The sequence below is a fragment of the Caretta caretta genome, chromosome 5, assembly GCF_965140235.1.
Source record: "Caretta caretta isolate rCarCar2 chromosome 5, rCarCar1.hap1, whole genome shotgun sequence".
NCBI lineage: Eukaryota > Metazoa > Chordata > Testudines > Cheloniidae > Caretta > Caretta caretta.
In genome coordinates this window covers 17,223,476-17,250,821 of record NC_134210.1, presented here as the reverse complement: position 1 = coordinate 17,250,821, position 27,346 = coordinate 17,223,476, and the positions used below count along the sequence as shown (strand labels likewise).

The window sequence follows — 27,346 nt, the reverse complement described above, 5'->3', positions numbered from 1 at the left end:
AAACTTAAGTGTGAGGTGAGACTGAAAAACAAGTATCTTTTTTCCATTTGCCTATGATGCTCTAAAGAACCTGTGTGCTTCACTTAGTCTAATCTTTGCCCTTACCCTCAATAGATTAAGTCTTCTCTCCCCAAGCACAAGGACACAAATTGTTCTTAAAATTATGACAACTTTCAAACACAATTATATAAACCAACATATGAAATATGCCACATCAAGGGGCACACTCCTGGGCCACTCATGCACTACTCAGATGGATGAACGTACCCAAAGTGTGAACCCAAAGGCCCAGGAAAACACAAGCTGTATCGTATCAATCAGAATGTACATAACGGAATTTATATCTTCAAAAGAAAGATATATACCAAAATCTTGAACAATAAATATAAAATACAACCAAAGTCTGGCATTCCAGAAGACATGCAAAATACCTTGCTCTTTCAATGGCTTCTGTTCTGTGTACATTAGAAAGCTGGCCCAGGCAAAAGCGGTCTCCTCCAGAGGGGTCCACATAGCCATCAACAGTAACAACTGGACAGCTTGAAGGGACTTTAAATGTCTCCCCAACTTGCACATCCATTTCAAAGTAAGCAATTGAACACCAGTACTCCGGAGCTAGAGAAGACAAAGAACAGGCTGAAATGTGCCAGTAAAAATCCTGCAAAACCCTGAGACACAAGTGTTTAGAACTTTTACCATTTGTACTTGCAATTTAATTTTCAAAAGTGTGTATGTATGTAAGAAGTCAGTAGTGAGCTTAAATGAACACAAAATTGCCTCCACTTTCAAATTTTTATGTATCATTTACTAGTAAATGTTTTGCACATTAGAGATGGAACAAACACCTGGGCAGGAATGAGGTCATGGTAACTTAAGCTTGCAGCTGCATTTAAAAATTATTCGAACTGCACCTCAATGTCAATTAATTTGCATATTAATTATACTTTTTATATACAGATAGTACAGGTTGATTTTTAGGAAATTAAGACAGAATCACCGCAAATTACTAGGAGAAATACTGTTTTTATCATAATAGGACAGACACAAAAGCTTCCAGTTTTTACAAAAACCCTTAAGGAACAAGTATTTCAGACTTATGTTTATGAAACAATACTTAATTATGAAGAGTATGGATCATTATAAAAATATGAATTTTTATATAAACATTGAGGTCTTATCACCAGTTAAATTCAGCTTTCAATCACTGCCAGTTTTCCTTTCGGTGGTAGAGGCCAATGAATGAACGAAAAAATAAGTTACTGTTTAAATCATACAAAATGATATAACCTATGTGATGGACAAACTGTATTATTGTAACGTTACCATACTACCTTGCATCTGCAAGTTGGCTAGTTTTCTAGGTTTCACACCAAAACTGTACTTGCTTAGATTCTATTAATTGCTTAAACAAATAAAAATCTGTTTTTTCTATTTAAAATCCATTCTTTGAAAGCGTGGGCCTTTAGTTTCTGGAAATACCAACAGTTATCATTCATCCATTTTGTTCCATCTCAGAATGTATTATTTCTTGTAACATATGCTTGGCATAGCTTTTGAAGTAGGTGATACATGGCTTTGGATCAGGCCCATACGGAATACATTTAATTTTCCATTATACTTTGAACAATTCTTCAGAAGCTTGCACTTACCAGGATGATTTGATATAGGAGGCTGGAATGCAAGTTCATTGTGAACTGGCCCTTTAAAAAAAAGCATGAAGTTTATTTTACATGAAGATACAGATTTATGAGTAATTTTGTTTTGGTAGAGTCCACAGTGTGCTAGGCACTTTCCAAACAGAGAAGAGGGTATGGTCCTAGCCCTGACAAGTTCATTCTAAAAACAGAGATCAGCAGAGAGGTTAGTCTTGGCAAAGCATAGTTAACTTAACAATTTGTTTTAATTTTCATTATAAATTAGCTATGCTCCTCATAGGCAGCACAGCAGAAGTACATCTTTAGAAGGGATTAAATGTGCCGTTTTACAGATGAGTTCGGGATATGCATCATGGACAAAGGCACAATGGCTTCTGGGAGAAGATGACAAAGTTGGCAGACGTCAATGGATGAGACTGCCCAAAGTGAGAGGAGCAGGAGGCCAAGGAGATAGCCCAGGAGTACCGACATCCATTTTTAGAAAAGTCAAAGTATTAAACTGGAAAGCCAAGTCAATATTGAAAACATTTATGAATAACAAGCACCAGAAATATATTTGAACTCCAGTACTTCAGATAAACAAGATGGAGTATGGAGTGGGAACCAGGTAGAAGGGAGTAATATAAAACTTAATATCAGAGTCTAAAATATGTTTTGTTGATACAGGAAAACTGCCAAAGTAATTTATTGCAATAAGTGATTTTAACTCCCCCTCAGGAATAGAGTGCAGAGCATAACCACTGCAAATAGAATAATTTATAAGTACAATAATAGGAAATCCAGAATTATCCCAGTGTTTAGAGATTATTGAATTCCATAATAAAGGAGGACAGGCAAAATTAATTTTAATTTTTGTTCTTTTCTCACCACACTCCTTGCTCTTAGATAACCTATCTAATCTGCTATACCTTTAGGCTCTACTGATTTCAATCAAACCTACTAGATTACAACATGGTAAAACAAAAATCAATCTATTTTGCCTTGAGGCCAAGAGCTAACTAGTAATCTTTAAAGAAAATCTATTTACAGGTCTGTTTTGTAGTAAGTGCAAACGTACGTGCCAAATGTCCCCATGAATTGGGTTGTAGTGGGGCCAGTCAGCAATGATTTTTAACTTTTATAATCATTTTAAATTTTAGTGCACATAAATTACACTTTAAAAGAAATGCCTAAGTACTGTAAGTTATTAAGAAAATGAGACTTTACTCTAAATATGTTTCTAAAGGATCTGAAACAGGAACTTGAACCAAAAAAGGCCAAATATTATTTCAAAATCTACTTTTGGACCAACACTCAAGGTCAAAGGAAGCATTTACAGCCAAGTTATAAAGTTCTATAAACAGAAGCTAAAAAGGGAAATACAAACAGGTTTTTAACTGCAAAACTGGATGGTGCCATTATAACAACTAAAATTTTAATCTGCTCTCACCTGTTTTGATGCAGCGCAAAGTACAGCACACCAACTCTCATGGAGCTTTCGTATTTAATTGTCAGAATACGTTACACAGTAATTATAGTTTTATAATTAATAGAATTTACGTGTGTGGGGGGAAAAGGTCACAAGAGAGATTAGATTCTGCCATTATGCTACAATGACAGCACAGAAAGTATAGCAATTTGAAAATCCACAAATGCTTACAGTAATGTCCAGGGTGGGGCATAGGTGGGTGATGCTGAAGATGCCCATTCTGATGGTGAGGTATAGTAGGTGTGTAGGCTGCCGTTCGACTTCCAGTCCAAGTCGTTGTACTATCTAAAAGAAGAAAAAAAGGACTGGACTACTTCGCATTTAAGGGAGCTTACCCATGTCATTTCTATTTCTTTATTTCTCCTGAATATTTATTAACCGGTTTTAGAAAACTAAAAAGAATGCATGTACGTGTATACTCACTGTGATGGTAAGTAGCTGGCTGAGCTGTAAACCCATTCTGCTGCGTTCCTGGCTGAGGCCCTGAAGCAATCTGTAAGAGTCCATCACTATGGCTACCTGTCAATATACTGGTTGGCTGACCTGGTAAAAGAACATATTTCCCATTCATAAATATTCCACAATTTTATTGTAAGAGGGAAACTGCACAATCCTACTGAGGAAAACACATCCCAATTATCAAGGTTATTACAATAAAGCTGCTAGAATTTAAGGATATATTTCTTGCAGGAAAGAACCTTAGAAAGCTGCAGGTAAGATACTTTGTGCATCAGCTAATTTTTCTTCTATTCCGACAGCGTATTTTGTGTCATATCTTATGACTAGGATTGCTCTGCACATTTTTATTTGCTAACAGGAAAATGGATCTTTGTTTTACTCAGATTTTGTTTTGGATATTTTCAATATAGGGAAAAAAGAGAAGCTAAAGGCTTCACTTGAAAGATACAGAAAAAGCAACATGCTTCACGCAGCCCCAGAAACACTTCTTTTCAATAAGATTTCCACGGACTTAGAAGAGGGATCAAAGACTGAAAGGAAATGGAGACTAAATTATCTTCACACTCTTCGAGCAATATGATACGATGGCGATAGGAGCGATACAAAACCCAAAATACAAATGGTTTTTCTAGGCAAGGACTGAGGGATGTTGCCAAGGTAGCATAGGGATCTTTGCATACTGCTACTTCCTGATCCGAGTACAGAATGATTTCATTTTCTAGGGCTATGTGATAACTGATTCAATTGAGCACTTCCACACAGCTAAATTCACATAAAACATTTAAGAAAAATTAGATATGGCATACCAACGTGCTCATGAGGGTTTTAAGAGAGTCTGCAATTTTTACAGGCTTATTGTTCAAGTGGTTCAATTAGTTTTTTTTCAAAAAAGTTAGAAGAGAAGGTGTCCTCAGCTCCAGAAAGTTTAAGAACTACTTCTTCATATATCCAGTTTTATTATCCCTCCTGCTGATTTAATGGAATACTGAAATTTTCCATTCCCACCCCAGTTGTTCAATACTCATGCTAGTACTCCTCAAGGAGTCAATAACTTAAACAACAACACAGCAATGAACAGTGTTTGGAAGGGTTTCTCAAGAAGTGTGTATCAGTTTTTTGTAGTTTAGAAAATTCAGTCAGTGTAATGGGGGGGGGGGGGTAACAGAAAAAACTGATTCAAATTCTAGGCTCCAAGTAAAATCTCATTTTAACATCTGAGATCAACAGGCCACCTGTGACTGGAACAACAAAGTGAGGTATTAGTGTATTTACTTTGATAAAATAAAAGCAAGTTTCCTATGCAATGTCCACTTTACAGAAGATCAAATAGTTGTGCCATTCAAGTATTCTGATTTTATATTCCAGATAATCTAAGTTTCTTACTTGTGGAAGCCACAGGAATGTTGGGAAAGTTGGTGGTGCTGGTAGTGCTAGACTCAGTAGGAGCTAACATAGCTGGGGTGCTGTAAGTCTCAGTAGAAGCCCTGTTACTTGGTGGATGCTGGATGGTCTGGACTGAATGGCCTTCAGCTGTAGATAAGGACTGTCCTTCGAAGTCATGAACATATTCATCTTTCACCAACATGCTTGATGGAGCTATGAAGAAATAAAGGTTTAAATCCTTAAGCATGCATGTGCATTTTGCTAATTTATAGGTAAGTATGTGGAGCTGCTCCACTTCCAAACAATTACAACACTATTAAAGCTGCATTCTTAGAAAAGCAGTTTAGGCAACCATCTCTGACCTACACAGACCTTGTACAACATTGTGGGGCACGTTCTCTAGTTTACAAATAAATAAGCAATTCATCCAGTAGCTGAGAACTATAAAAAGTAACTTTATAGCACACCAAAGAACGGTGAGCTCAACTTGCTGCCTCTGAAATAACAATTCCGTTCCCAAATTATGCATATTCTAACACCATGCTGGTTTGTGTTCATTAGAGTATGGCTGGAGGGCGTGAGAAAAGTGGAAATGCACCGTCAAGCACTTTAACTTACATTAATGCAATATTGAAGTTACAACTTTAAACAAGCAATTCAGAATATGCAAACTCCTCATAATAAACTTAATTCAGCAACACTGCACATAAGAAAAACCCTCTCCTCAAGCTACTTTTATGCAACACCCTTTGGAAGTGTGCATGCACATGGCAAGGCACTACAGAACTCACTTCGTATTTAACAACTACTAATCCAAAATAGTATCTGTGGCTAGTGTGGGTGAGTTACAATTATATGAACACTAACTTTTGCATTCTGTATTTAATGTTTTAAACTAATTTTTTACATTGCATTAATTCCATGTTTGTTTTTGGTTTAAGAAATGTCAAAGGATATTAAAATATTTTCCTTTTGTTCTCTATCAGTTCCATAGCTGTAGTGAGATAGCAGCACAAAAATATAATTATGTAATCAATACATACCATGTATTTAGTTACTGTACTATAAACTTTGGTACAAACTTGATACTGTGCACATAAATCATTTTCAGTTGCTTCTTCTCCTTCAGTAGAAAGCAAACTGGCCTGGAGTCTAGTCTATCAAAAGTTCAAATTTGTAAAGTTTAGCCAATCAATTTGATTTTTTTTATTTTATTTTTTTTAAAGTTTATGTCCAAGACTTCCAGGCACATGAACCAACAAAAAATCCCACCACATCTGTCCTTTAAGAGGAAAGGAAAACCCTAGCTTCGGTGCATCAGTTGCATACACAATACAGTTACAGAAATAACTAAAACCCTATCATTTTGCTTCTCTGAGTATACCTGGAAGTAATTGTTTCCAAGTTTTAAATACATTCCCCCCAGTTTACCAATTTGATTATTCTCCAGCACACCTGCCACAAGTCTGAAGTTAGAGTTCAGATGTCTGAATTAGTTGTGCAGTCTTAGTTTTTAATACTATTTTACACAGGAAAAGTCTATTTTCCTCCTATCACCTAGCTCAGATGGTAAATATACTATACTGCCAGACTTATTCCGTTCAAACAAAAACAAAAAAAATTTTGGCTTGTAACTTTCCATGCTTGCTCTGATTCCAAATGAGAGTTTTGGGGAAGTTACAAATGAGTGAAACTAGAGCAACAACGAAAGGTGAGTTGAAAGCTTAGGCTATATCTTTTTTGATGCACACACCAGATTGCTTCACGTACCACTATTCTGAAAGGTCTCCTAACTAGAGGAAATAAGTGCATTTCTATCCTTGCTTTCCCTCCCTCTCTCAGCATGTGAGAACATTTGTGAATATGCTATTTAAAGTGCAATCTAGTTCTTTTTACATAGAAATCTTTATCAATTATAAACAACTAACTACTTACCAGAACTCTGCAAGGTCAGTCCTGAAAGATCTTTTAAAAAGAAAAAAGGAATCTTTTAAAAAGTAAAAATACCTTTAAAAACCATGAAATGCATTTACAAGCTTGCAATACATTGAACTCATGAATATACACAAACTAACAGAAATTTGAGGTTAGTGACTACATACACTATGCCAAGACATCACAGAAATATGCAAACTAAAATCACTCTTACAGTTTACATGAACTAAATACCACTTCATATTCAGTTCCGAAAGGCTAAAACTGCAAATTTCATCCCTATGCCTCAAGTTTATTCCAAAGTTAAACTTCAGTAACTATTTCCAATAAATAAAAGGTAGAAGTAAAAGTAATTCAAAGTATACTTGGTTTTTAACTATGTCATTACGCACTCATTTTTATTTAGGTCTACATTTTCTAGAACATAAGGAAAAAATATTTACACTTTACTTCCACTGTTCCACTTTAAATCGACAGACTACTTACCAATGCCAGGTGACACCACACGTTCATAATGGTAAGGATTCACACAGACACTGTCACATTTTAGGTCAAAAGCATACTGACAATATTTAACATGCTTGAGTTCATTTTTGTGAAGATCAGGCCACCTCCAAAGACGAGCATAGATCACGTGTGGGAACCCTTTACGACCAGCCACCTAGAAAGTTAAAGACACAAAAGTCATCTGGGAAAGTTGGGGAAAAAAAAATGACTTTCCCTCATTTCCCAATAACAGAATAAGGCTGGCTAGTACCGAGCAGATACCTTTCACTAAAAATTTCTCCTGCCATGTTTTTAAAAATACTTATCCTCCAAAACTCTGGATCCAATAGAAAGAATCCAAAAAGAAATCGCAGTGGATATTTAAACTAATGCAATTATTCCCAGGAGAAAGTATAAGACTGTGACAGGCAATATTGAAAATAAAATGGCCAACACAACAAAAGTGGTGGGAATTCACAAGTTAGATGAAATTGCAAACCACAGCCTCCCAGAAGTCTGTTGATAAAAATTATGGGAGAAACTGTAGAATTTTATCTCTAGATTAAAAAGCTAATACCTTAGCAGGATGTGAAATGGTCTTTCTATGTAACCTGTGGCATGTACATTTGAAAAAACAGGTATTAGTAGAAAAATGGTAAATGTTATGGGGGCAAACCCAACAAACTGTCTGCATATGGGTTTCTATCGCCTCCAAGGCAGGGAAAATTATGCCATAGAGCCACTCTGCCTCTGTGGTGCACCCCAATCCTATTACACCCACTTTTGCTACCACGCAACTAGTATACGTAGAAAAAATATCCGTGTCTGTATCTGGACTAACCTGAAGCCTTCCATCCAGTGTTCTCTGTATTGTAACACATTTACTAGGATGAGCTCCATTTGTAGTTATAGCTGTAATCAAAGAATCCAATTCATCTTTTTTCTCCTTTAGCTTTTTAACTAAGCTTTCGATTGCTCGTTTTGCAAAAGTTTCACTCTCTCCACCTTGCCGATGGCACATCAAGCTGTGAACAATGCTCAGACAAGCATCATTACTTGTTGGTGTGTTAGTAATAGACATATTGTCCATTTGGAACAGCTTTTTCTGGCAGATCAAATATGCCTGGAATCCTTTTTAAAGCTGTATTTTCAGGCTAGAGAACAAGAGATGATCAAAGAAAATGTCAGGCACATGGGGTCTTGGGCAAACCTAGGGAAGAAAAATACACCTACTGTAGAAGAGTTTTCATAAAGCATTAATACATCACAGCTTGGAGGTGATAAACATGTTATCAAAGCAATAGATAATTTAACAGCATATTAAAACTAACCACAACAGAACCAGTACCTTGGCATTATGTTTCAACTTTTTAGAGAAACTTTCATACAAAACGTTTTATTATAAATGAAAAAATATATTTATAATCAGTTTTGACAACAAAATGATCATATATTATATATCTATATATAATTTGATGAGAAAAGGCGCTGAGTAGACAAATAACCTTGGGTGAGTGGGCTCTGATTTGGAAAAAGAGGGCCAGAAAGACTGATCTGTAGTACCTCATATGAGTAAGATTAAACAAAAGACAGATTGGGTGGGTATAAATGTTGGGGAAATTGTTCGGAAACAGATAATTTTTCGTGTATTTGGTAGACATGTCCATTATTAAATGTACTGGATTGTGATCTGTAAGCAAATATTATAAATTGTTGGAATTAAATTTTCCAGTGTTAGAAGCTGCTAGACTACCAGTAGCTTTTTAGTGGAAAAGAATAAGTTGCCCCAAGTTAAAGAAATCGTTAAAAAAACTGAGATACTACGATTAGAAAGTTGATGTATCAAGTATGTATGCAATTTATAGACAAGGTTTCCTTCCTGTGAGTGCTACTATATTTTCTATAACCTATGTCTATAAGATGTTACAGACCAGTCAGCTTAACTTCTGTATCCAGAAAAATAATGGAGCAAATAATTAAACAATCAATTTGCAAATACCTAGACGATAATAAGGTAATAACAGTCAGCATGGATTTGTCAAGAACAAATCATGTCAAACCAACCAGATAGCTTTCTTTGACAGGGTAACAACCCTTGTGGATGGGGGGAAAATGGTAGCTGTTTATATCCTGACTTTAGTAAGGCTTTTGATACTGTCTCGCATGACCTTCTCATAAACAAACAAGGGAAATACAACCTAGATGGAGCAACTATAAGGTGGGTACATAACTGGTTGGAAAATCGTTCCCAGAGAGTAGTTATCAGTGGTTCACAGGCCTGCTGGAAGACCATAACGAGTGGGGTCCCACAGGGGATCTGTGCTGGGTCCGGTTCTGTTCAATATCTTCATCAATGATTTAGATAATGGCATAGGCAGTAAACTTAAAGTTTGTGGACGATACCAAGCTGGGAGAGGCTGAGAGTGCTTTGGAGGATAAGATTAAAATTCAAAATGATTTGGACAAACTGGAGAAATGCTCTGAAGTAAACAGGATGAAATTCAGTAAGGACAAATGCAAAGTACTCCACTTAGGAAGGAACAATCAGTTGCACACAGACAAAATGGGAAACGACTACCTAGGAAGGAGTTCTGCGGAAAGGGATCTGGGGGTCATAGTGGATCACAAGCTAAATATGAGTCAAAGGTATAATGCTGTTACAAAATAAGCAAACATCACTCTGGGATGTATTAGCAGGAGTACTGTAAGCAAGACACAAGAAGTAATTCTTCCGCTCTACTCAGTGCTAATTAGGCCTCAACTGGAGTATTGTGTCCAGTTCTGGGTGCCACATTTCAGGAAAGATGTGGACAAACTGGAGAAAGTCCAGAGAAGAGCAACAAAAATGATTAAAGGTCTAGAAAACATGACCTATGAGGGAAAATTTAAAAAATTGGGTTTGTTTAGTCTGGAGAAGACAAGACTGAAAGGGGACATAACAGGTTTTAAGTACATAAAAGGTTGTTACAAGGAGGAGGGGAAAAAATTGTTCTTCTTAACCTCTGAAGATAGGACAAGAAGCAATGGGCTTAAATTGCAGTAAGAGCGGTTTAGGTTGGATATTAGGAAAAACTTCCTGTCAGGGTGGTTAAGCACTGGAATACATTGCCTAGGGAGATTGTGGAATCTCCATCATTGGGGATTTTTAAGAGCAGGTTGGACAAACACCTGTCAGGGATGGTCTAGATAATACTTAGTCCTGTCTTGAGTCGAGGGGACTGGACTAGATGACCTCTCGAGGTCCCTTCCATTTCTATGATTCTATGTTTCCGGCCCTTCTGGTTTTAAAGAAAACGCTTACACAATTTAGGATACCACACTATGGTCTGACTGAGCATGCAACCAAATAATATTATTTTGGAGTTGAATTTTCCCAGTCATCCAAATAGGACGATTCCCAGGAAGGCTAATTAAAATAGCTAAAATACCACTGGTTCACCACTTCACTATTCAGTGATGCAACTGAACAACTAGCAAGTGTGTTTATCCAAATCAAACAGATGTATCCTGGTACTCTATAGAAACTGCTACAGAAATATCCATGTCCCAAAATGGTTAAACAAGCAGATACTTCATTTTGATTGAGGATCAATGGAAAATAGCTTTTAAAAAAAGTAGCGATGCCAGCTTCAAAGATTTAAAGATAAACACCCCCCATTTCTCCCCTGCCACTGCAAAAAAATGACTTGCAAATTGTAACATCTGGGCACTTAAATGTAAGTTTAATCATGCCATCTTACTGGAAGCTGATAAACTTTAGTGATCTAGCAACTTCAAGCTGCATGTATCCCCAGAAAACTGGGACAATTCCCCCCTTTGCAACTCCACCACTGGTAGCTATAGCATAGACAGAACTCATGTATTTCTACCACTAAATCACCCAAACCTAGTTTGATGATTTGGTGGTAAAAAATGCCTCTGTCCTGTTTACCCTACAGCTTCCACTGGTGGAAAACTGTGTGCCATCTGCCAAGCTAAGACCATGGAGAAGGCTATAAACTCAGGGTATAGCTACATTAAAATGCTACAGTAGCACAATCATAGTGTAGTAGACACTTACTACAGGAACAGATGAGGTTTTTCCATTGCTGCAGCAAACCCACCTCTCAGAGGCAGTAGCTAGACAGACAGAAGAGTCTTCTGTCAACCTAGCAGTGTCTACACTGGAACTTAGGTCAGCTTAATTACATTGCGCAGGGCATAAAAATTTTCACAACCCTGAGGTACGTAGTTAAGTTGACCTAAATTTGTAGCATAGACCAGCCCTCATACTGCAGGCTTAAATTTTCATGAAGCAATATTTTGAATATTACAAAAACAAATTAAGAGTCTTTTTTTTCCTTTTATGAATTTAGCACAAATATATAAGTTAATGAAACTATAACTGTTCTATCTGTTCAATATTTATTCTCTTCAATTTCAATTTGAATTCAAAGCTCTATAGCAAACTTGATACAAATGAATTAGAACGTCAGATACCTTTCCCCATCTGTCCATTTTCAGGAGTTTTTCAAAACACACTTTTGGACGTGAAATTTCTCCGTTTTCCAAAAAGTCTCAGTAAAATGTTCTCAGCTATTCAAGTTACTCCTTAATAAGTAGTGTTCCAGATAGAAACACATAATAAAGTGAATCTACCTAATTGAAAACTTAAATAAATACTTAAATGACTAAAGATAACAGCCAACATTTAGAAATAAATGCCTGAAAATTATACTCTTTGAACTTGATCTTGCACCACTGAAGTCAGTAAGAATTTTGCTACTGACTTCCATAAGAGTAAGATCAGGCCCTTGAATCCTTATTTAATCATTTAAGTGGCCTGATTTTCAGAAGTGTTGAGCCACCTGCCAGCAGCCACTGAAGTCCATAGGAGCTTCTGGCTGCTCAGCACTTTTGAAAGTCAGGCCACATATTTAGGCATTTGAATACTTTTACACATTGGTAAAGAGTTCAGAGTAACAGCCGTGTTAGTCTGTATTCGCAAAAAGAAAAGGAGTACTTGTGGCACCTTAGAGACTAACCAATTTATTTGAGCATGAGCTTTCGTGAGCTACAGCTCACTTCATCAGATGCATACTGTGGAAAATATAGAAGATGTTTTTATACACACAAACCATGAAAAAAATGGGTGTTTATCACTACAAAAGGTTTTCTCTCCCCCCTACCCCACTCTCCTGCTGGTAATAACTTATCTAAAGTGATCACTCTCCTTACAATGTGTATGATAATCAAGGTGGGCCATTGCCAGCACAAATCCAGGGTTTAACAAGAACGTCTGAGGAGGGGGGGGGAGACAAACAAGGGGAAATAGGTTACTTTTTATAATGAATCAATCATTCCCAGTCTCTATTCAAGCTTAAGTTAATTGTATCCAATTTGCAAATTAATTCCAATTCAGCAGTATCTCGTTGGAGTCTGTTTTCCAAGTTTTTTTGTTGAAGGATAGTCACTTTGAGATCAGAAATCGCGTGACCAGAGAGAGATTGAAGTGTTCTCCGACTGGTTTGTGAATGTTATAATTCTTGACATCTGATTTGTGTCCATTTATTCTTTTACATAGAGACTGTCCAGTTTGACCAATGCACATGGCAGAGGGGCACTGCTGGCACATGATGGCATATATCACATTGGTAGATGTGCAGGTGAACGAGCCTCTGACAGTGTGGCTGATGTTATTAGGCCCTGTGATGGTGTCTTTTGAATAGATATGTGGGCACAGCTGGCAACGGGCTTTGTTGCAAGGATAGGTTCCTGGGTTAGTGGTTCTGTTGTGTGGTTGCTGGTGAGTATTTGCTTCAGGTTGGGGAGCTGTCTGTAGGCAAGGACTGGCCTGTCTCCCAAGATCTGTGAGAGTGATGGGTGTCCTTCAGGATAGGTTGTAGATCCTTGATAATGCGTTGGAGGGGTTTTAGTTGGGGGCTGAAGGTGACGGCTAGTGGCGTTCTGTTATTTTCTTTGTTGGGCCTGTCCTGTAGTAGGTGACTTCTGGGTACTCTTCTGGCTCTGTCAATTTGTTTCTTCACTTCCGCAGGTGGGTACTGTAGTTGTAAGAATGCTTGATAGAGATCTTGTAGGTGTTTGTCTCTGTCTGAGGGGTTGGAGCAAACGCGGTTGTATCGTAGAGCTTGGCTGTAGACAGTGGATCATGTGGTGTGGTCTGGGTGAAAGCTGGAGGCATGTAGGTAGGAATAGCGGTCAGTAGGTTTCCAACGCATTATCAAGGATCTACAACCTATCCTGAAGGACGACCCGGATCCGCTCTAGGTAAACGCTGGGAGGGGGAGGGGAGCTGGCGGGCCGCAGAAAATAACCCCGAGTGTTTGAGACCCCTGGCTTAACATCTGCTGTGAGCATGAAGCTTTAAAATCATTCATTTGGATAATAGGGGCTGAGAAAAAAAATGCTTTTAACACAGTACTGCACGTAACTACAAAATTCTAAGAATATGTCTACACTTAAAACACTATGGTGGCACAACTGCAGCCACACCACTATAGCACTTGACTACAGATTCTCCCATCACTGTAGTTAAATCCATCTCCCCCAGGGTGCTAGCTAAATTGATGCAAAAATTCTTCTGTCAACCTAGCACTGTCTACACTGGGGCTTAGCTCAGCATAGCAACATCAACTCCCCTGAGAGCTGTAAATTTTTCAGTGTAGATCAGCCCTAAATAGAAGCTATATAAAGTTAGCAACCCTACAAGATACTAAATATGCTTAAGTTATGGAATTCAAAACTCAACTTTAACAGGTCTGCATTTGTAAGAAGAAAGAAGTGTAACAACTAGTGTTTTATACAGTATCTACAAACGTACTGTATCAAGTAAGGAAAAAATATTTTTGGGAGCCAATTAGATTTGGGAAACAATAGCTAAGTACTTAAAATACAGATTGAAAAAACAGCTAACCAAGATACTACTGTCCCACTGAAAAATTTATTACTAGCCAATTCTTCAAAAACCTTCCTTAAAAGTCAAACTGAACTGAAAATTCCACTGTCACACTTCTCTCCACCCGAATGAACAAAACACTAATTACTACTCAGGACTACACTGAGGTAGTGAAGGGTGATATATCCTTTTAAACTAGGCAAAGAAATTCAAAGCAGGAGGCAGCTGTTTAAAATTAACAATGGTAGGCAAGTGCCACGTGCCTCCTCATTTTCATACCTGTGGATACTTCTGCCAAAAAAAGGTTATCTGAACAAGAAAGATATAATTTGCAAGCATTTAGGTCCATCTACAATGGAAATTATATTGCCTATAATTAAAATGCTAGTAATGATTTGAGTGTTATTGACATTACTGAGTGTCTACATTGCAGTGCTGTTTCACTTCCATTATCCTCATGTCCACACAAAGCTGGTGCAAGCAAAATGTCCATTGGGAACCAATTCCCAGAACAACTGCTGTGCTATATCCCTGATAATAGCAGCCATTTCTATAAGATCACCCCAAAATGGAGGCCAAGCCAAGCTCTCAGAGGTAGGATTTTCTGTGTGAATTACTGAAAAATTCATTGCCAGTCAAGTTGCGAGGCCCAGAAAAGGAGTCCAATTTTTTCAGATGGGGTGCTTCTGGTCAGCTTGACCACAGGACAGTGAAATACAAAAAGCAACCCAGAGAACACCCAAAGGAGTGAACAGTGATGGGAAAATTAGTACACCAGCTAGTCTGACAGTATTCCTTATCTACGGTAGGAAGGTAATACTACAAGTTAGCATGGGCGAAGAACAAGTGTTTAGACTTGCTCAAAGCAGGAACAAAAAAAATGGTATGAGGCCTTTTGAATACTGGCAGCAAATCTCCGTGCAGCATGCTGAGCATTTGAGAGAATTATTTAATATACCAAAATTCTCCAGCATAAATGAGGCCTTAGAACAGAGGTGGGCAAATTACGGCCCATGGGCCAGACCATCCTGCTTGGCCCTTGAGCTCCCGGCCGGGAAGGCTAGCCCCCAGTCCCTCCCCTGCTGTCCCCCCTCCCCTGCAGCCTCAGCTCACTGTGCCACCAGTGCTCTGGGCAGCGGGGCTGCAACCTTCTGCCGAGCAGCATGGTGGTGTGGCTGGCTCCACCCGGCACGGCTGCCAGTCTGGCTGCTCTGAGCGGCATGGTAAGGGAACGGGGGGGGGGGGCGGCTGGATAAGGGGCAGGGGGTCCTGGGGGAGGCAGTCAGGGGACAGGGAACAAGGGAGGGTTGGATAGGCGTGGTAGTCCCAGGGGGACCTGGGGTGTGGAGAGGGGGCGGGGCAGTCAGGGGACAGGTAGCAGGGGGGGTTGGATGGGGGTGGGGTCCCAGGAGGGCAGTTGGGGGGGTCCCGGGAGGGGGCAGTCAGGGGTCAAGGAGCAGGGGGGGTTGGATGGGTGGGGGTTCTGAGGGGGGGCAGTCAGGGGGCAGGAAGTGGGAGGGGGCGGATAGGGGTGGGGGCCAGGTTGTTTAGGGAGGTACAGCCTTCCCTACCTGGCCCTCCATACAGTTTCGGAAGCCCGATGTGGCCCTCAGGCCAAAAGGTTTGTCCACCCCTGCCTCAGAATTATCAAGAAGTTTCAACAAAGGAAGCCCCTTGACATATCCTGTGGTCAAAGGGGGGGGGGATTTGTGCCTCTGTCTTTTTCATTCTGAAGAGGGCATGAAAGGTTTGGTTTAGTTTTTAAATAAACTTTTTCTGCTTTGATGTTAGCAATATTAGGATATGATTTCCATGCTTTTACTGAAGGACTCCTCAGAGAAGAACTGAAGTGGGAGCTTACACCCTCAGCTGAAGTACAGGAGTGTTGAAATTAAAAAACAAACAAACAAAAACTACCCCACGCATATGAAAAAGCCAAAAACAATGTTTTAAATTATGACAAAAAAATCCCTCCCGCCCAACCTCAACCTCTCTTTCATTGTCACAAACCTACTAATTTGCCAGTGCTTGAGAAGTATACACCTGTAAAATCTAAAAATCTTTCAGGTTCTTCTTCATATATCAAAAAGGAAGCAAAAATAGGCACTTTTTGCCTTGACAGGTGACCTTTAACACTTTTTACAAAAATACAATCCACAAACATTTTGTCAGACTTGGTTTTAAAAAGCTGAACACTATGCCTGTCAGATATTAGAAATGAGCCATACTACATAACTGTTAAGGCAGGACAAGCTATTGTTTGGCCCAAAGCGACAGAAGGAAAACGTGCTCTTGGTGAAGGAAAACTAGATTATATTAAGGATGGAAATGAGAAGCTAAGGAAGGATGCAACAGAAGTAGATACATGTTATCAACAGTCCAACAAATGTCTTTGGCAAGATGGTAGACTCAGGGCCAATATTCATACATCACACAACTGATTTACACTAGCAGTTAAGCCAATCACATCAGTGTAGAAGTCAATTTAATCAAGAAACAAACCCAAAATATTAAATATGACCATTTAAAATACCACTGGATAATTGCCCTAAGGTTCCCCCATTTCATTACTATTTATTATAACTGACAGCATCCACAGTATGCTAGGTGTTTTCTAAACAAATGAAGACATGGTGCCTGCCTAAAGAGTTTACATGTTTTTAAGACAAACAGACTGACGAAGAGAGAAAGGTTTGGGTAAAAGGGAAATAATATTAAAGTAAAGCAAACAAGATGTAACTGATAATGCCTGGGTAAGAAAAATTTTAATTGAAATATATATTATTTCAAAGTTACTACAATCTTCTCATAATCAGACTATTAGTTTCTGTAGGCATGACAGCCAAAATGAGTCTTCAGGAGAGATCAGAGTTCTGCACGGCTTCTGATCAGGTCAGGAAAAGTCCAAAGATGCTTGTGGGAGAAGCAGACAAACATCACATAAAGACTGGCACTGTGTGGGCTGCTAGCAAATACAGACATGAACAGAGTCAAGAGTGGATAAAAAGGGAGAGGTGGACTTATGAAAACATGTGCAAGAAGCTTAAATTCAATGTAGTTGTGGTGGTGCACAATGCACTTGCATATGATTTAACTGGGAATTGGTCCTGCTTTGAGCAGGGGGTTGGACTAGATGACCTTCTGGGGTCCCTTCCAACCCTGATATTCTATGATTCTATGAACCAAAAGAAAAAACAAAGGTTTCATATATGTTCAATACTGTATGACAAATTCAAGACTCTAACTTTTGGTTTTGTCCAGTTGAGGGACTTAAATGGTGAAAAGAGAAGAGGGGTTACTTGTTTTTCCCCAACAGTTGGTTCAAATGGAAGAAAATGCTTCACATTAGCTTGTGCATTTAACATTAGAACTCTTCCAAGGAAGAAATACTAGGTAAGCACTAGATTTTTTTAATGGCAAGCGTACAACATTAATGTGATACAAATGTTGAAGATTTAAACCCTAAAAATGTAATGTGACTATTATCAGTTCTTTTACCAGTATACAATTTAAATGGAAAATATAAAAAGATAGTGCTCATCTCTCAAGATTGCCAAAGTATCACTAGCAGATATTCTTAAAACAGAGCCAAAAATGAAAAAAAAAAAAAAAAAAAAAAAACAAGATCAGAAGGGGCAGAGTGAAGGCAGGAAGACAGCCATATGCTGATCTAGATCCATGCACAGAAATGAATAGTAACAGTATATGAGCTAAAGTTTGAAACAGTTAGAACCCAAATTAAATTCTTATATTTTCAATGTAATGGCCAACAGCCAGGAAGATGCATGTTTAACTGTCTCAGAGGAGGTAATTCATCCCCTGTAAATGCTGCCAAATTGAATAACTGTCTCAAAACATCGCTAACATTGAAACAGATTTCTGATTAAGCCAAGGTGAGAAAGCTGCAGCGAGACTAGACTGAACAGTATTTTTTTTTTTTTGGTTCTCAGATAATTATTTCATCCTAAAGGATACATTTCTAACTGAAACATAATTTAATGGCATTTTTAAAGCTTTAGATAGGTGCCTAGTGGGATTTCCAAAGGTGCCTAGGTGCCCAGTTGCACATTTACGCATCTAAATACCTTTTAAAATCTGGCCCAAAGTTCTTGTCTTATTTGAAGCAAGATTTCAATCCACTGAGGTCTCAGATAAATGATCACTCTCCACATTACAAATTGACTGAAAGGGTTTGCCATAAATGGCAGCCTAATCTCTTGAACTAAATGTGCAACACCACAAATTAGTTTTCCCTCCTGCTCTGTTATAGATGAAAAAAACCTGTTATACCAGAAATTATTAAATAACAATCTTCTGAATATTAATATAGATTCAAAGGTAATGTACAATCTGACATTGGACTTCAACTGCTGCAGCTCCCCCACCCCCACCCCAAGCTAGGTGCTAAAGAAATGATCTGTACCTTGGAATATCAGACAAAGCTCTTATGGCACAGCTAATACAGTTGTATTTAGCTCAGTAAATGAATGGGTTAGTGTTCTCAATTCAACCATAGTGCAGAAGTGATATTTTATGACATACATTTGAGTGCCCCCCGCCAAGCCTCCAACCAACCAAAATGAAAAGGGTTGAAAACACAATGCTTACAATGTAGCCAGTCGTAACTATGAAAACCTTAGCTTTTAATTTCCTGATGTCTGAGCCTTTAAATTAGGAACCTTAAATTGAGGTTCTCCTCTGAAAAATTACTTTGTAAAAAGACAATTCCAGGGTTCCATTCTGATGTGTTTCAATCATATCCTAATCAAGTACTTTCATACCTGACCAGGGGTCTCAACGTTAATCTGTGTTCTTTCCTTGTATATAACCATCAATTATTAAGGACCTTTAGCCCAAATTACAACCGTGACAATTTCACAGATTGAGAAAAATCCTATTGTCCAGCAGCCTGAGACAAGCAGAAATACTATAAGCATCAGGTTTTCTGCCTGCCAGACAAGGAAAGGGAGGTAAACTGAGCGTCAGGCACAGCAGCATTAAGGCGCCAACGAAAAGGGTGGTTGAAGGGTCTGTGTGTGTGACTACAGCAAAAAGTAGTGATCTCTCTATAAACAGAGAGAGGAGGAGGGAATGAGCAGAGTGACTGAACTAAACTCCCAGATGTTAAGGGATTGGGCCTAGTTGATATCAGCTACAAAAGTAATGCCCTCGAAGAAGTGTACTGCTAAGCATAGCTGAGGCAGAGTCCTCGCTTGACCGTGCTATCTGTCAGTGCTCTGACTAGAGAGATCTGTTGTGACTGGGTTTGAGATTTTCAGCTACAGATAGATTGCCTATGATTGAACTATTTATCCTTTGACAAGAAGGCCAGCAGAAGTTTATTTTTCCAGCCAACCTATAGCAGGCTGTGTATCAAGTTTTAGAGCTTTGCAAACTGGGACATTTTAGCAGCAGCTGCAACTGAAAGATAGTTTGATTTGATTTAAGAGGGAGAATAAAGATTGCAAGCTGTTGGCCACAAAAGTTAGAAAGTTTGAAGACTATTACTTCGTCAGGAAGACAAGCAACATTTTAACTTAACAACCAAGCTAAAATACACAATTTGATAACCAGCTGCTGATACAAAAACCAATTTGATTTTAGAGGGGAAGATGGTCTATTACTTTGGCCTGGTCTACACTGGGCAGTGGGGGAGGAGAAAATCGATCTAAGTTACACAACTTCAGCTATGTCATTCATGTAGCTGAAGTCGACATACTTAGATCTACTTACCGTGGTGTCTTCACTGCGTAAGTAGACGGCTGACGCTCTCCCATCAACTCTGCCTGCACCTCTCGCCCTGGTGGAGTACTGGAATTGACAGGAGAGCGTTCGGCAGTCGATTTATCACGTCTAGACTAGACACGATAAATCAACCCCTGCTGGATCAATCGCTGCCCGTCGATCCAGCAGGCAACGTAGACAAGCCCTTTGATACTATCTTTGCAGATGGTGTGCAAGCCAAGTTTCAACTGGATACACCTCGTGTTATTGTGCACTGAATTATCCAGAGCTCCTATTCGAGATTTTAAAATAGGTTAACTTTAGGTTTAGAAGATTTCAAAATAAATTCAAACATTTTCAAATTTTACTATAAAAAGATGACAACTTCGGGCTCTTACTGATGCCTTTAAGGCAACTGGGAGGTATATGGAGATATTCACCATGTACAAAAAGAAAAGGAGTACTTGTGGCACCTTAGAGACTAACCAATTTATTTGAGCATGAGCTTTCGTGAGCAACAGCTCACTTCATCAGATGCATACCGTGGAAACTGCAGCAGACTTTATATATACACAGAGAATATGAAACAATACCTCCTCCCACCCCACTGTCCTGCTGGTAATAGCTTATCTAAAGTGATCATCAGGTGGGCCATTTCCAGCACAAATCCAGGTTTTCTCACCCTCCACCCCCCCACACAAATTCACTCTCCTGCTGGTGCTAGCCCATCCAAAGTGACAACTCTTTACATAATCAAGTCGGGCTATTTCCTGCACAAATCCAGGTTTTCTCACATCCCCCCCACCCCCATACACACACAAACTCACTCTCCTGCTGGTAATAGCTCATCCAAACTGATCACTCTCCAAGTTTAAATCCAAGTTAAACCAGAACATCTGGGGGGGGGGGGGGGGTAGGAAAAAACAAGAGGAAACAGGCTACCTTGCATAATGACTTAGCCACTCCCAGTCTCTATTTAAGCCTAAATTAATAGCATCCAATTTGCAAATGAATTCCAATTCAGCAGTTTCTCGCTGGAGTCTGGATTTGAAGTTTTTTTGTTTTAAGATAGCGACCTTCATGTCTGTGATTGCGTGACCAGAGAGATTGAAGTGTTCTCCGACTGGTTTATGAATGTTATAATTCTTGACATCTGATTTGTGTCCATTTATTCTTTTACGTAGAGACTGTCCAGTTTGACCAATGTACATGGCAGAGGGGCATTGCTGGCACACGATGGCATATATCACATTGGTGGATGTGCAGGTGAACGAGCCTCTGATAGTGTGGCTGATGTTATTAGGCCCTGTGATGGTGTCCCCTGAATAGATATGTGGGCACAATTGGCAACGGGCTTTGTTGCAAGGATAAGTTCCTGGGTTAGTGGTTCTGTTGTGTGGTATGTGGTTGTTGGTGAGTATTTGCTTCAGGTTGCGGGGCTGTCTGTAGGCAAGGACTGGCCTGTCTCCCAAGACTTGTGAGAGTGTTGGGTCATCCTTTTTGCGAATACAGACTAACACGGCTGTTCCTCTGAAACCTGTCACCATGTACAGTACACTGTTTCTGCTCAGGCTACAGCACTGAAGGCAATGATAAAAAAATCATCATTTGATCATCAGCCACTTGATCTGTTTCTATAACACATTCTAAGACAAGCACATTAGTGGACACAATATACTTCATGACAGATTTCACTACTGTGACTGAAGACTAACATTTTAAGGAGACAATCTCTTATTGTTCGAGGCTTTACAAAAACTATATATTTTGTAATTTAACATTTATATTGCAGGAGCACCCAGAGGCCACAACAGGGTTGGACTCCACTGTGATGTACATCATCAGACAGACACAAACTTACAATCTAATATCTAGAATACACTATGATGGAACTTTCGACGATGAAAAAAATTCCCAGAATTGATGCCCAAAAATGTATCTTTAGGGATGGCAAATTTGAATGGGTAAATATTTCTGGTCCTTTAGAAACAAAGCTGGAAGGAAAAAATAAAATTATTTTCAACTTCCAATGGACATATTATTTATTTGTAGCAGTTGGTTATCAAACTTTCCATTTTAACTGGTTATTATGTTAGTTTCATGGTCTACTACTGCAGTGGTAGAATGAGAGTTTCCACAATAAACTTAATAAAGTGAAGCCCACAAATAAATATGCAACAAAGCACCTTTATGTCTTGGTGCAGATATGCCCAAAGGCCCCAAGTGTGGATGCTTTCCCACTCACATCAAATTCTCTCTACTTGCCTAAATGAGGAACAACAACAAACAGATTTGTAGATGCTGGCACAATCAGCACACAATAGCAACAGCAAGCACTACTACCATAGCACTAGACTGGCATGGCTACATATGACAAGCAGTAGATGGATGTTATCCATAATATTCTTTAGGCATTAGAATTTTTCTTCAATTTGAATTAAGTTAAACAACATCAATTCTGACTGTCTCACTGATGGTGGTGGCGGAAATGGCATATTCACTTATACTAAAGCAAGGACAACACAAAAGAAAATAAATAAACTTTTGCACTATTGTACAAAACACAATAAGAGGAATTCACAGAAATGCTTTGAGACAAATTCCAGTAGCAATAATATTTTGTCTTAATTTAATTAACAGAAGACAAGAGTTCAAAGATTCAGAGCGCCTCTTTTTCTTGTGGAACAACTAAATCTGAAGTCTTAACTGCCTTTAGAGAGTTTATCTGTTTGTTTTTCTCAGTCTCCACCTGTGCTCACCTATTACTTTCAATAACATTTTACAAGTGTAACAGATTGGCCCTGTAACTGGAACACAGTAAACCTTTCTACTGATGATATGCAAGGATCTAGCTTAGCTGTGCTACTTCTGCAAGGTTAGCAGACATAAAACCACCAACCCTCACTCTGTCACCTAAGATAACAGCTATGAATCAAATACATATATGGAAAAGATTTGATAAATAGGTACCGTGTTTATATAGTCTTTTTCAGACTAGAATCACATTTTAAAGTTATATTAATCTAAGTTTTTGTGTTTCAATTTCCCCTCCCCTCCAGCCAGCCATTATTCTTAAGGACTTGTAAAGGCCAAATAAACTCCAATTTGTACTACATACAACAGCCTGACTTTGTCAGGGAAGGAAGATGATCACTAGAGCCCTACCAATTTACAGCCATGAAAAAGGTGTCATGGGGCTGTGAAATCTGGTATCCCCAACCCATGAAATCTGGTCTTTTGTGTACTTTTACCCTATATTATTCAGATTTCATGGGAGGACCAGCATTTCTCAAAATGGGGCTCCCTACCCAACAGAGGGTTGGGGGGGGGGTCACAAGCTTATTGTAGGGGGATCACCTTCTGCGCAGCCTTCAGAGCTGGGTGGCCGGAGAGTGGTGGCTGCTGGCCAGGTGCCCAGCTCTGAAGGCAGTGCTCCGCCAGCAGCAGCGGCGCAGAGATAAGGGGGACAATACCATACCATGCCATCCTTACTTCTGTGCTGCTGCCTTCAGAGTTGGGTCAGGACCCCTACACTGTCAAATTTCAGACCTAAAATACCTTAAATCATTAAATTTATTATTTTTAAATTCCTATGACCATAAAATTGACCAAAATGGACCAGAAATTTGGTAGGGCCCTAATGATCACACACAATGCTGGGGCGCTGCATATTCCTCTGGGCCGCCATTCAAATTGGATTTGTTTCAAAGACCTACACCTAATCTTTGAGACCCTCAATGAGCTAGGACCAGACTGTCTTAAGTTCCAAGTGTAGACAAAGCCTATGTCAGTATAACTACCTTGCTCCAGGGCACAGACGTTCCACACCCGTGAGCAATGTAGTTATACGAACCTAACCCCACCATTTAGACAGTGCTATGTCAATGGGAGGGCTTCCCCCACTGACATAGCTACCGCCTCTTGGGGAGGTGGAGTACCTACACTGACAGGAGAAGCTCTCCTGCTGGTGTAAATAGCATCTTCACTAAGAGCTATAATGGCACAGCTACACTGTAAGTGTAGACAAGCCCTTAGAAACACAGATGGAGAAGCTGACACTCAGACATCTGTGTTCACAAGGAATGCTACCACTGACAGAGTCAAATAAAAGTTTCCCCAAGCCTATAGTTCATGGGGTGACCGGTTAAGGCTTGTCAGTTTCATAGCCAACCATATACAAGGGAGTGATGGGGCCAGCATCGCATCCAACTGCCTTTGATAGGCCCTAACACAAAGGCTCGGGTACCTATGTTGCAACCGGATGAACTGGAAGTTGCCTTTCAGTGTGAAATCAATCAAGACTTGAACCCATGACCTTCAGGATTGTAGCTGAGCACATTACCCGCTCCACCATCACACCTCTATCTCACTCTCTCTCACTGACGGAGGCCAGAGTGAGAATTTCAGGAGCCAAGGAAAGGACATGCTCAGCAGAGGGCCTTAAGATGTAGAACTCCTTAACACAGAACAAAGGAAGCCCAAAGCAGACGGTTTTCAGATCACAATACAAACCCACCTTTTTGCAAAAGCCTTCCTTCAATAAGGATTGAACAATAACCTGGCAAAAATCTCAAATAGAAAAAATAATGCTGACTGAACCAAATAACAGAAGGAAGAGTAAACTCTTATGGACAGATTTAGTGTAATTTTATATTTTTATTTAATGCCTTGATACCATAGCAATGGGTACTTGGCTAATGTGCATTCTGTACTGAAAAGTGCACAGGGATAGTATTTTGTGTTAGCTCAAGCCTCCCCCCCTATTTTTTTTTTTAAATCTTCACCTCTGTGGTGAGACCAAGAATGGAAAATTCCAGCCCCAAAAGAATTTTTCAGAATACGTGCAGTACTTTTGAAATTCTTTGCAGTCAGGTCCGTTGCTCTGCTCCACCGTATGCAGATATTTCTCAACATCTGTTGTGTTATTTCTTGTATAAAGTAAGTTGAATTAAACCTATCCACTTATAAAACTGATTCTAGATGTTGATCAGTTTCAGTCACATTTGTACTGATTTCTTTAGAGCTTTGCTCTGTGCATGAATACTGTTTTTAATAAATACATATACATGCCTGTAAGACAAAGAAATCAAAAATCAAAATAGGTTCATGACTGTAAAGTGGAAGAAAGCCTTGTTCCAACAATCATCTAGCCAAAACAAGACGATGGCCAGAAGGAGGGTAAGAAGGATAAGCTGCCTCCCTTTTCATTACATTAATTTTGTAGTTCAGTATAACTATTAATAAATAGAATAGTCACAGAGTTTGAAAACAACTTTACCTAGTTTACAGGGACCCATACACACAAAAAGAATTGATTGGGGATTAGGATTTTATGTTAAAACACACACAAGGATCCTAGTATGCTTAATATCTTCAAAGCATAAAGGCCTCTGGGCAGCTTAAAAATAAACTAAAATATGATTTAGAATAAAAGAAAACAAGATGCGTTCAATCTCAGAGCAGAAACCAAATATAATAAAAAACACACACCACGTTTTAGAAGTGTAACTAGAGCTGTGGGCCACAGTATCGAAGAACAGAGTGGCAGGAAAGGCACTTCAATAATGAGGATGGTGGAAGAGCTTAACTGGGGATAGACTGATCAACAGGAGACTCAAGAAAAGAAACCTTCTATGCCGTGGGGGGGCGGGGGGGGGAATAAGGGAGCTGGGGAATGGAGCAGAGTGCAGCACAAGCTGGGCATCCTCCTACAACAGGGGGAGCTCAGAGAGAGGAGCCTAATAAGTGGGGCAAGAAAATGGGGGGGAACTTGTAAACTGGAGGGAGCGGAGAAGGAGCAAGCAGGGAGGAAGGATGCTCTCCTACCGCCCCAATCCTGCAGTGGGATCAGCACCAGGACCTAGGTGTGGGTGCAAGGGTCCCCTGGCCGCAGTCCTAGGAACTCCGCACAAGGGGGGCGGCCCGTTACTGCTGGGTGGCGCCCCAGGGGCTCTCCCCTCCCGCCAACGGGGGAACCCTGGGGAGGGCCACGCCGCAGCAGGCAGAAGAGACCTCGGGGGGAGGCTGAAGAGCGCCCCTCCCCCACGCGGGGGCGCGCACCCACCCCAGGACAAGCAGCCACAGGGCGCAGAAAGCCTCCGAGCGAGGGGAGGGGAGGGGAGGGGAGGGGGACCCGCGCTCCCTCGCAGTGGGGGCGGGGAGCACTTTCAAGGGGGAGGCGGTGTCTGATTGGTCACAACCCGGGGCGGGCGTTACCTGGGCTCTCCAGGCTCGGCTGGGCCGCGGCGGGCCCGAGCCCCCCCTGCTCCCCCCGCCCCGGTGCGGCGGCCCCTGGTGCGCCTCCTCCTTAGCCAGGGGCCAGGCCCTCGGGCGGCGCGGCCTGTCTCCTCAGGGCGGCCCCGGCGGGGTGGGGGAGGAGGCGCTCACGGGCCTCCGGAGCGGGGGAGGGAAGGATCCAGCCGCCCCGTTACCGCCGCCTCCGCCGTGTTGTTGTTGCAGCTGCTGCCGCTCCGCCGCCGACACGTCCAGCTGCCTCCGCGCATGCGCAACATCCGGGCAACCCCGCCACAGCAGGGAGTCCCCCTCCTGCTTCCACCATCACTCCGGAGCGCTTGTATTTTTTGCGCATGCGCCTAGAGGCAACCACCGTCTCTAAGGTCGCAAAGCGCCGGATAACATTTCCATGCAGGCGGGCGGGTGCTTTTTTGGTATGGGTGAAATTTTAATGTTGTGGTTTCTGTCCCCGCCGTAAGGGGAAAAAGTGAATTTTCTTTCCAATCTCAAAAAGAAAAGGAGGACTTGTGGCACCTTAGAGACTAACCAATTTATTTGAGCATAAGCTTTCGTGAGCTACAGCTCACTTCATCGGATGCATACTGTGGAAAGTACAGAAGATCTTTTTATACACACAAACCATGAAAAAATGGGTGTTTAGCACTACAAAAGATTTTCTTCCCCCCGCCCACCCCACTCCCCTGCTGGTAATAGCTTATCTAAAGTGATCACTCTCCTTACAATAAGAAAAGGAGTACTTGTGGCACCTTAGAGACTAACCAATTTATCTGAGCATGAGCTTTCGTGAGCTACAGCTCACTTCATCGGATGCATACTGTGGAAACTGCAGAAGAACAGTATACATCCGATGAAGTGAGCTGTAGCTCACGAAAGCTCATGCTCAAATAAATTGGTTAGTCTCTAAGGTGCCACAAGTCCTCCTTTTCTTTTTGCGAATACAGACTAACAGGCTGTTACTCTGAAACCTCTCCTTACAATGTGTATGATAATCAAGGTGGGCCATTGCCAGCACAAATCCAGGGTTTAACAAGAACTTCTGGGGTGGGGGGTAGGAAAAAACTAGGGGAAATAGGTTACCTTGCATAA

The 27,346-nt window shown here is 40.3% G+C and overlaps 1 protein-coding gene across 3 annotated transcripts in view; it reads right to left on the bottom strand.

Annotated features, from left to right (window-relative positions):
- Positions 1-26,568, bottom strand: part of SMAD4 (SMAD family member 4) — a 31,977-nt gene extending 5,409 nt beyond the window's left edge. Inside the window, exons 1-9 of one of the 3 annotated variants that reach the window (XM_048850391.2) lie at positions 26,222-26,568; positions 8,228-8,596; positions 7,387-7,561; positions 6,901-6,930; positions 4,966-5,178; positions 3,547-3,666; positions 3,295-3,408; positions 1,650-1,700; positions 432-615 (exon numbers count right to left, since the gene is read on the bottom strand). In XM_048850391.2, the coding sequence (XP_048706348.1) occupies positions 432-615; positions 1,650-1,700; positions 3,295-3,408; positions 3,547-3,666; positions 4,966-5,178; positions 6,901-6,930; positions 7,387-7,561; positions 8,228-8,476 (1,136 nt within the window). In that variant the 5' untranslated portion in view covers positions 8,477-8,596; positions 26,222-26,568. Of the gene's footprint in view, positions 1-431; positions 616-1,649; positions 1,701-3,294; positions 3,409-3,546; positions 3,667-4,965; positions 5,179-6,900; positions 6,931-7,386; positions 7,562-8,227; positions 8,597-24,855; positions 25,039-26,221 lie in introns of those variants that run through there. The other 2 variants (XM_048850393.2, XM_048850392.2) reach the window with 2 other exon arrangements.
- Between the last annotated feature and the right edge of the window lie 778 nt (positions 26,569-27,346).